Source organism: Bison bison, unplaced genomic scaffold (assembly GCF_000754665.1).
Source record: "Bison bison bison isolate TAMUID 2011002044 unplaced genomic scaffold, Bison_UMD1.0 scf7180017864213, whole genome shotgun sequence".
NCBI classification, from domain to species: Eukaryota; Metazoa; Chordata; class Mammalia; order Artiodactyla; family Bovidae; genus Bison; species Bison bison.
This window is the reverse complement of record NW_011494785.1, coordinates 11736152-11747398: the sequence shown is the minus strand read 5'-3', so window position 1 is coordinate 11747398 and position 11247 is coordinate 11736152. Positions and strand designations below refer to the sequence as shown.

Genomic DNA, 11247 nt, shown 5'->3' with positions numbered 1-11247 from the left:
TTTAGTTCACTGCGGATGAAGAAACGGTGGCCGAGAGGGTACAAAATACCTGAAGGAGCAGCGGCCTGGCTCCTGGCCCTGCGGCTAATCGTTTTTTCCGTCTACTGCCTGCTTTGGCTTCACGTGCAGCCTGACCTGGGAACCCAACTATTATTTCTACATAGAATCTATGAATAATTCTTTTAACTACTGTAATAATAATCATTTGAAGTACATATTGTTGATAAGCCAGAGAAGAACCATAATTTTCCCTCCCCACGTTTTAGACAGTTAATACTGTATCTCAAGAATCTCTGAAACATTTTAAATTATCTGGGCTTCCAGTATATTCCTTTTTAGTCAGTTCACACAAACTTCTCCCTCTGTTTGCTGGAGCAGATGTCCTGCAAATCTCTGTCCCTGTGGTAAAGGGTCCCTGGGAAGCTGCCCTATGCTGCTGCGGCTCTCATCTAGTGAACCTCAAAACGGGGTAAAAAAAGCCAAATGGCAACCCCCTGCTCAAGTAACATTCACGTGCAGACGAGCAAGCCCCTGAAACAACCATCCCCTCCCTACTTAACTGCGGTATCACCTCAGGTCGTCTCCTCGTGTGCACTAGAATCAGTGGACTGGTTTTGTGGTGAAGGGAAAGGCAGGGGTGGCACGAGGGCCCGGCACCTAACGTGGAAGCAGCCGTGAGGAGCAGCGGTGGGAGGCAGGAGAGCAGGGAGGCACTGGGGACAAGCGCAGTGCGCACAGAAGGCAGGAAAGCGGCAAACGAGAGTCCTGCGGCCATCAGCAGCAAAAAGCCCTCAACCTTAGGCAGCCAAAATGTAAGAGATGATTTCCAATTATCATTGAAATAAATTGCACTAATAAAAACGTCAGAATTACCCAATGAGATGACAGAAGCTTCTATGAAAGAAAAATAGAGAATGTTTAAAGCTTAAACCAAGCAAGATTATAAGACCAGAAGTTAATGGGTTATTAACCTAGTCACAGTTGTAAGAATAAAAGCTCAATGGGACAGGCACAAAATGATCAGTTAACAATATTTACCAAGGGTCCTATGGATGCTAAGGGCTATTGGGGGGGGGGGCAGGGGTGGTGTGAAAATGAAGGTAGAAAATGATGCAAACAAAATAGAAGGAAAAATAAATCAAAATTCCTGCCCTCCAAGAGCTTACAGTCTAATTGGTGATTACGATATACATGCATGAGAAAGCCGTGAAACATTATAATAATTGCAAATAAATATAATCCAAACAAATTACAAAAGCAATGAGAAAGACATGGTAAGATTCATGAAAAATGGATGAGACTAGAAAAATGGATGAGTACAATTTTCTCAATGATACCAAAAAGTGTTTGAGAAGTTCTCATTAATATATCCTTATACAACTATAAATCTCTTTCTATTCCCAATAACCATTCTTCTAACACTAGAATGTACTATCAAAATAATACCTAGGTGGAAGTCAGAGTCACTAGTTCCCCTTTTTCTATCAAAAATGTAACATTCTAGGACAACTATATTTTCTTGAGTTTTACAGAGATAATTCTTGTCAGGAACCAAAATAAAATTTAATTACTTTAAAAAGAGTTATGAAAGAAATCAAGACAGGTTACATTGAAAAATACTTCATGCAATGTATTATAAAATTGAATACATCACACATTAAGTTCATAATTTTTATAAAGAGAAAAAGCTCCAGAAATACTACTAAATGATAAGCAGGCAGAAAGCAGGCCTAAGAACTTGCAATAAAGCAACATACTCTGATACGCATGCACGGGTAGGGTGCATGCACACACGTGGGTTCTGAACTTTCACTAAGTTAAAAACTCAGAAGGAACACAGTTAACAGGAAAAATATGTTGAATCTGTGTATTAAACATAAAACAGACAAATCTTCACAAAACTGTTAAGGATAAACCTTAAACCTCTCAGAAAAATTTTAAAAACAGACTTCCTCTGCTGAATCATTAGTGAAATAATCTTATCTTCAGTGTGGAAGAGGCCATTCCCTTTGTGGCTGTCTGGTCAAAATCTGTACCTAGAATGATGAAATGTTTTCAGATGAGAAATGGGAATAGAATTATCTTCTGGGAGTATTTGCCTTAGGTAAAGTCTAGAGACAGTTTAAACAATTAATTTAGTGCTAAAATTTCTGAAGTGTTTGAGTTTCAAATTAACTGTAGTCACTAAAACATGTAACATAATAACTAAAAATGAAAACAATTAAAATGATCTGTTTAAAGATCTGTAAATACAACTATCACAAAATGGTTTTCAAAACAGAATTGAAAAACTGCACAGAATACCTCTCTGTATGAAGATCGTACTGCTAATAAGTGGGGAAAATTCTACACAAATTCAACCAAAAACTTGAGGAGGTGGGTGTCACGGTCACGGCACGGAGGCCAGGCCCACGCTCACCTTGCACGTCTTCCTCTCCGCCATCACCATCTTCTTCCTCATTGTAAGCCAGCTCGGCCTGCTTGTCTGCCTCATACTCACCTACGTTACCATCATCCCCATTATAATCCGCCAGTTTAGAGCCATGCTGCGGATCAACAGGGGATTCATTCTCATCAAAGAATCGGCCTGTGAAGTAGGCAGAGGATTAAATCAAGAGTGAAGAGAGAAGAAAAGAAGGGACCTATATTGGAGGTAGATCAGAAAGCAGACAAGTGAAACCTGGCAACTTTCAGGATACTGGTTATTAAAAAAAGATACATTTTCTGAAGGTTATTTAAGATAAAAGGAAATAAGAATGAAGACCGAAAATAATTTTGAGAATTTCTCCTGTGTATTAATTTCAGTACTTGCTACTTAAGGTTTGAATGTTTTCTTAAAGAAAAGGGCACAATTTTCAAAACTATTTTCCTAATAACCAACAACTTTTCTGATAGAAGTATTTGTCTAACTTAACACTTTAGGAGGAGAATCAAAAATTTTATGAGTAGATATACATATATGAAACCTGTAGTCATTTATTGTTTTATAAAATATTACTTTCCAGGAATAATTTTGATAACTTTTCTTATCAGAATAAATGAGTACCATGTAGGCTTGTAGAAACCATGCAGTTTCTTTTTGGAAAATAAGACAAACTAACATACTGGTGGGCTATCTTAAGTTTCTTCAGTGACCGTGATTCACCATAGCCATGGGTTTCCAAGGAGGTACGGCAAAGAGTAAATTATCAGAATCCCTAGTAGTGTGTGTTTTGAAAAACATCCCAAGTAATTCTGATTTATTCTTTCTCATCTCCCAAACCAGACTTCTAAAAGTCAATGACAGAGGAAACTTAGAAAAGTTGACCTACACAAGGCTATTATATTGCACACATTCATAGTAACTAGAATCAAGAAGAGCAATAGATATAACATGTACTGTAAAAAGCTATTCAATAAATGGACATCAAAAATAAAAATGTTATGCAAACTAAGATCTGACTCCCAAACACAAGTTAAACTCTGACATTAAATTTAAGTAGCATAAAAGTAAATTTTATTCCGATCCCCAAAATATGGATATCATTAACTTACTGATGATTTAAGATTTTTAGAAATTATAAAAACTCTGTGATAGGTTTAAAATTTGGGGAATTATATTTTTAAAATTCACATTGCAATGAGACAAACTTCCTCTGCTTGGAAAGTAAGGTTAAGTTCAAACAGAAAGAATTATGGAGGTATTGGTCAATTCCACAGATGGCTCACCATGTCATCAGGCCAATATATTTCTAACTGCTGAATAGAGAGTCAATCAGAAAATATCCAAAATACGTAAACAGCTTCTATAACTCAATATCAAAACCACAAACAACCTGATTAAAAAATGAACTGAATAAACATTTTTCCGAACACATACAGATGGCCAACAGGCACATGAAGAGATGCTCAACAATGCTAATTAGGGAAATGCAAATCAAAACCACAATGAGGTGTCATCTCACAATGATCAGAATGGCTATCATAAGAAGCCTATAAATAATAAAGGCTGGAAAGGGTGTGGAGAAAAAGGGATCCTTGCACACTGCTGATGGGACTGTAGATTGGTGCAGTCACCATGGAAGTTCCATAAACAACTAAAAACAGAATGGCCACATGATCCAGCAGTTTCACTCTTGGGTGTGTATCTGAGGAAAACGCAAACACTGAGTCAAAAAGATATATGGAGCCTAATGTTCATAGCAGTATTATTTACAGTAGTCATGATATGGAAGCAACCTAAGTGTCCGTCAAAGGATAAATGGATAAAGCAGATGTGGTGTGTATATAAGATATATACTTAACTATAAAAAGGAAGGGATTTTTGCCATTTGCGACAACATGGATGGACCTGGAGGACATTGTGCTTCGTGAAATAAGTCAGAGAAAGATACATACTCTGTGTTATCACTTATATGTGGAATCTAGGAATCAGAACAAACTAAAGAACACGAGAGAACAGAAACAGACGCACAGACACAGAGAACAAGTGAGTGGTCGCCGGGGGCAGCGCAGAGGGGAGTACAAGACGGGGGCTAAGAAGTACGGACTGTCACGAGTGCAGTGAATACGCCACGAGGGCATGCTGTCCGCCACAGGGGATACAGCCAACGTTTTATGAGAATTTTAAATGGAGTATAAACTATACAAATTTTGAATTAGCATGTTGTACATGTGAAAATAATATAATACTGTAACAGCTATACAGCAAATAAAAAGAGTCAATCAATTTTTCTTTTAACTAAACACAGTTAAAGAACAAATCATACTCATAGGTTTTTGAGGGGAGCAGTTTACAGCAGGAAACTGAAGTAAAGGGGGCTACCAGGAGGGCACAGACGATCATCTTAAATCTATTCCAGAATAGAGCTGGGCATATACAAAAAACACGTACGCTGATCAAAAGAGAGGGAGAGAAAATAGATGGATATACAAGAGTTAAGAAGGAAAAAAGAGTACCGTGAGAAACAACGCTCTTTGTGAGAAAGACAACCTGTCTTCTAATGGAAGTGATGCAAAAAAGAAAAATCTGGTATCTATTATTATCTCTTTCTCTAATGATAAAATAAAAGATGCCAACCTAAGAAGGAAAAAAGAGAGATTTACAGAAAACTATATTTTGTTTTTCTTAATATGTAATATTATGGACAAAATGCCTGGAGCACTTAAATCATCTTTATGTAATGTGAAATTGCTGTTTTAAATACATAAACATTTTAACCTGGTAGTTACCAAGTGAGTTTCTCAAGGTTTCCTCCAAGAAAATATTTTCATTTTTTAATCAGAATTATGAAATAGAGACCAAAAATTAGTCTAAAAGGTTATTGCAAAATAAGATTAATTTAACTAATATTATCAAACATGGCATATTAATCAAAGAATTGGTCAACCTGCTCCTATTATAATATTCCAACAGGACAATTCACAAAGTCTCTTCTCTCTTTTTATTTTAAAGGTGTTTGATGTTCTGACTAGCTTGAATTCACTCATAAAATTTTCATACAACTACAGTAACACTCAAGAGATAATAAGAAAATTAATAACAAGAATGTATGACCACAATGTAATTCATGTTATCATATATACAGTATGATAAACAACAAGAGAGGGAAAAAAAACAGAGTTAAGGGCATAAACTCGCTACTTGCCAGTCAAGTGAAAGTGAAGTCGCTCAGTCGTGTCCGACTTTTAGCCGCCCCATGGACTATAGCCTACCAGGCTCCTCTGTCCGTGGGATTCTCCAGGCAAGAATACTGGAGTGGGATGCCACTGCCTTCTCCATATAAATGTATTAATTTGTATAAGTATTAATTTGTATAAATGTATAAATTATATAATTATCGGGCAATATACTTACAAAAAGTTATACAAGAAGAAATCAATATGAGTTAAGAGCTAGAAAGGAAGGTTTCAAAAAAAGAGGCAATCAGGTTTCTGTAGTGTAATGGTTATCATGTTCACCTCGAAAGAGGCAAATATATTATACTGTGACAGAAAGAAAGAAAGGAGCATTCAAATAAGGAAGAATGAAGACAGAGTATTCAAGAGACAGTAAAGAGACTAATTTGACTGGATTTAAATTAGAAAGTAGAGGAAGTCTGGATAAGCAAATTGGGAATAATTGTGGAAGACCTGTGAAGTCAGGGATGTTCAGGGGCTCCCTACGCCTGCCTCACGGTGCACTCCCGAGGAAGGCCTGTCTTCAGGGCCGGCTCTCGCCTGGGTTCTGGGGGTCCTTCTGAGCCCTCGAGCCGTGCTACTCCAGTGTGACGGGACACATTCACCCAACAAAGTGACTTATGGTGAACGTTTGTCTTTGTTAGGTGGGAATTTTTTTAAAAAATAACTTACAAAAATCTTAAAAAGCTTCTTTTTAAAATTTTCATTTTATATGTTTACTGCTGACATATAAAAATGCAATTAACTTTTAATCCCATATCTAATAACTTCGCTAAATATATTTAATAATTTACATACTGTTTTTGAATTTTCTACATATAAAATCATCTTAATATTGGCTTATCAGTTTTATTTCTTCCTTTCTCATCTCTGTACTGTTTATTTTCCTTTCTTGTACTTTGTTTTGTTGAGCAGGACCTACTGTGAAAAGCTGGACAGAAGTGACGACAGTGGTTATCCTAGTCTTCTGGATTTCAGAGGAAAGTTTCTGACAATTCACCCTGAAGTATGATGTTTGTGACAGGATCTTGGCAGATACTCTATCAGGTTAAGGAAATTACCTTCTAATCCTAGTTTGCTTAGAGCTTGCTGTTTTTAACAAATACATGCTGAATTTCCTTAATACTTTGGCCACCTGATGTGAAGAGCTGACTCATCTGAAAAGACTCTGATGCTGGGAAAGATTGAGGGCAGGAGGAGAACAGGACGACAGAGGATGAGATGGTTGGATGGCATCACTGACTTGATGGACATGAGTCTGAGTGAACTCTGGGAGTTGGTGATGGACAGGGAGGCCTGGCGTGCTTCGATTCATGGGGTCGCAAAGAATCAGACACGACTGAGCCACTGAACTGAACTGAATGGTCTGTTAGGAAACCGTTCACCAAAACCACCCACCGTGGCCAGGCATGGTGATAACAGCTGGCACGAGCAGTCTCACCACCAGAAGGTCCAATAACCGAAGACTAACCGGAAGATTTGGGGAGCAGCCAAGAGAAGGGAGGTGACAACCAGTTTGTAATATGTCCTGCCAACCTTCCAGAAACCCTCCTGCTAGAAACCAGCTTGACTGAAAAATGCACGCACCATCAGGAAACGCCCTGGATCAGACCAAATATGGGCATGGGCAAGATCATCAGCCAGAAATAACTAGAAAGCTAACAGTACCACCTAAAACCTGAGACTAAGAACCACGTGGCAGAGCACTTCTCCTGGGCTCCCTTACCCTGCTGCTCTCTGCTTGAGCTCCTCTTTCCAATAAAGTCTTTTGCTTGTCAGTGCCTGCATCTTCTCAGACCATCTGTTTCCGAGTGCTAGACACAAGCTCAGGCTTCCCAGGTGGCACCAGTGGTAAAACTGCTCCCTGCCAAAGCGGGAGACATTAGAGACGAGGGTGTGATCTCTGGGCGGGGCAGATCCCCTGGAGGAGGGCAACCCACTCCAGTGTTCTTGCCTGGACAGAAGAGCCTGGGGGGTCACAAACAGTCAAGACATCGAAGCGACTTACCACAGCACAGCATATTCCAAAGAGATCAAATAATCCACTAGTGGTTAAAAAAAAAAAAAAGTGAAAATTTAGTAGTATACATATGGCCAAATAAGATAGATGATTTTCTATAAAAGAAATGATTCTCATAAGTCAAGATGGATATGCTTGAATATACACAAATAAAAACCTGCTGTGTTAAATTCAGCTAAGTTGTAGGATACAAGATCAACAAACAAAGATCAGTCATAATTGGAGAAATGTGGAGGAAAGGGAACCCTAAGCACTCCTGGTGGGAAAGTGAACTAGTGCTACCCCTGTGGCTTCATAGAAAACATTACGGAGGTTCCCAAAAATTAAAAAAATATTCTATGATCCAGCAATTCCATTTTGGGTATTTATCTGAAGAAAATGAAAACACAAACTTGAAAAGATACAAGTACCTCCATGCTGCATTAGCATTATTTACAAGAGCCAAGACACGGGGACAACCCAAGCGTCCATGGGTGAATGAATGGATAAAGAGAGTGTGGTATACATGGTGTGATGAAGTATTATTCAGCCATAAGAAAGAATGAAATCTTGTCATCTGCAACATGATTGAAGCTTGATGGCATTATGCCAAGTCAATCAGCGCTGCTGCTGCTGCTGCTGAGTCGCTCAGTCGAGTCCGACTCTGCGCGATCCCATAGACGGCAGCCGCCAGGCTCCCCGTCCCTGGGATTCTCCAGGCAAGAGCACTGGAATGGGTTGCCATTTCCTTCTCCAATGCGTGAAAGTGAAAAGTCAAAGTGAAGTCGCTCAGTCGTGTCCAACCCTCAGCGACCCCATGGACTGCAGCCCACCAGGCTCCTCCATCCATGGGATTTTCCAGGCGAGAGTAAGTACCATATAATCTCAGTAAGTACCATATATAATCACTAAGTACCATATAATCTTTCTTCTACGTAGAATCTAAAAAAAAAGTAAAACAAACAAAAATAAAAATCATAATACAAAGAACAGATTGATAGTTGGCAGAGGCTGTGGTGGGGACATAGGAGAAATGGCTGAAGGCAGGACAAAAGCAAAAAGAAAAAGTGTATTTGATGTAAAATACTCATAAAATTTTTGAATCATATTCAAAATATTGACTTAAGGATCTTTATATATGCTAATAAGTATGTTTATATACATTAATATATATGACATAGGTATATTTTATAGTATATTTAATTTTTTTTTAATTTTTTTTAATAGTATATTTAAAAACAATAATTCATACCTATTATTCTAAAAGAGTGAAAATAAAATACATTCTAAATCTTTGAAATGAACCCAAATATTAGCATATTCTTAGAAATTTGCATTAAAAATTTTAAAACCAAAAGCCAAAGGAAAAAAAAAATCAGTCATATTTCTATGCATTAACAATAAACAATCTGAAAAGGAAATTAAGAGAACTCGATTTACAGTAACATAAAAAAGAATACAATGCTTAGGAATAAATTTAACCAAGGAGGCACAAGATTTGTCACTGAAAACTACAAAAATTGCTGAAAAAAATTAAGATACCCTAAATTAATGGAAAGACATCGTATCTTCATGGATTAATAGACCTAATATTGTTCAGAAGACAATCCTCCCCAAAGCAATCTACAGATTTCATACAATTCCTATTAAAATCCTAACTGTCTCTTTAGTAGAAATAAACAAGCAGATCCTAAAATTCAGATGGGATTGTCAGAGATTCCAAAAGTCAGAATAATCTTATAATGAAGGGCAAAGTTGGAAAACTCACACTTCCCAATTGCAAAACTTGCTACAAAGTGACAGTGATCACAACAGTGTGCTGGCAGCCGGGATCAGTGGGACGGAACTGCAAGTCCAGAACAAACCCACACGTGTCATCAGCTGAGTTTTGACAAGAATGCCAAGACTGCTCAATGGAGAAAGACGGTCTCTTCAACAAATAGTGCTGGGATACCCGTATACAGAGTATAACTGGATCCTTACCTCACGCCATATATAAACATTAACTTAAAATACACCAAAAAACCTACATATGAAAGCGGAAACCAGTGCTGTGGTGACCGTTTTGCAATGTGTACAAACGCTGAGTCATCACGTTGTACACCTGAAACTAACAGAACATGGTAAGTCAACTGTACCTCAAGTCAAAAAAAAGACCAAAAACTATACAGTCCTTAGAAGAAAACATGACCTGTGATTTGGCAAAGATTTCTTAGACATGACACCAAAAGCATGAACCACAAAAGAAAAATAGATGTATTGGACTCCATCAAAATTAACACTTTGTGCATTGCAGGACTATCAAAGTGTGAAAAGGCAAACACTAGAATGGGCAAAAGCATTTGCAAATCATATATCTGATAAAGGATCTAGTATCCAGAACATATAAATAATGCTTAAAACTCAACAGCAAAGAAAACAACCCAATTTTAAAAAGGACTTGAATAGACATTTCTCCAAATAGGATATACAAATGGCCAACAAATATATGAAACGATGATCACTGTCATCAGTCACTAGGGAAACGCAAAGGAAAGTCACAGTGAGATACGACTTCACACGTGCTAGGATGGCAACGTGAAAACAACGATAATGGAAAATATTAAGAGCTGACAAGGATGTCGAGAAACTGGACCTCTCGAGCATTGCTGAGGAACTGTAAAATGGTGCAGCTGCCGTGGAAAACAGTCTGGCAGTTCCTCATAAAGCTCAGCATAGAATTACTGATAACCCAGCGATTCTACACCTATGTATGTAACAACACTTTAAGAAATGGAAAACGAGTGTTCAACAAAAACTTGTAAATAAATGTTCAGAGCAACACTAGTCACAGCAGCCAAAACGTGGGAACGATCCAAATGCCATCTATGGCTGAGGGACAAACAGACTGCATTCATACAACTGACGACAGCCAGCCGCCAGAGGGACAAAGGATCACGTGACTGAGCCTGGAAAACATTATGCTAAGAAAAAGAAGCCAGACAAAAAAGGCTACACACTGCATGACTGCATTTACACGAAATATCCAGGAGAGGTGAATCCATAGTCAGAAATAAGGTCAGTTGTTGCCAAGGACGGTGGGTGTCAGCAAATGGTGAGTGACTGTGTAATGGGCGCAGGCTCTCTTCTGTATCAATGAGCACTTTCTGGAACTAGAAAGCAGTCATGATGACTGTACAACTTTACGACTGTACTAAATACCACTGAATTGTGCACTCTGGTGAATTTTCAAATCAGATCAGTTGCTCAGTCGTGTCCGACTCTTTGTGACCCCATGAATCGCAGCACACCAGGCCTCCCTGTCCATCACCAACTCCCGGAGTTCACTCAGACTCGTGTCCATCGAGTCAGTGATGCCACCCAGCCATCTCATCCTCTGGCGTCCCCTTCTCCTCCTGCCCCCAATCCCTCCAGCATCAGAGTCTTTTCCAATGAGTCAACTCTTCACATGAGGTGGCCAAAGTACTGGAGTTTCAGCTTTAGCATCGTTCCTTCCAAAGAAATCCCAGGGCTGATCTCCTTCAGAATGGACTGGTTGGATCTCCTTGCAGTCCAAGGGACTCTCAAGAGTCTTCTCCAACACCACCTTT

At 38.6% G+C, this 11247-nt stretch overlaps 1 protein-coding gene across 1 annotated transcript in view; it reads right to left on the bottom strand.

Moving 5' to 3' along the window:
* Positions 1–11247, bottom strand: part of CASC4 (cancer susceptibility candidate 4) — an 89185-nt gene that overhangs the window by 6686 nt on the left and 71252 nt on the right. The window contains exon 10 of the mRNA XM_010845241.1: positions 2420–2587. Within this exon, the coding sequence (XP_010843543.1) occupies positions 2420–2587 (168 nt within the window). The remainder of the gene's footprint in view (positions 1–2419; positions 2588–11247) is intronic.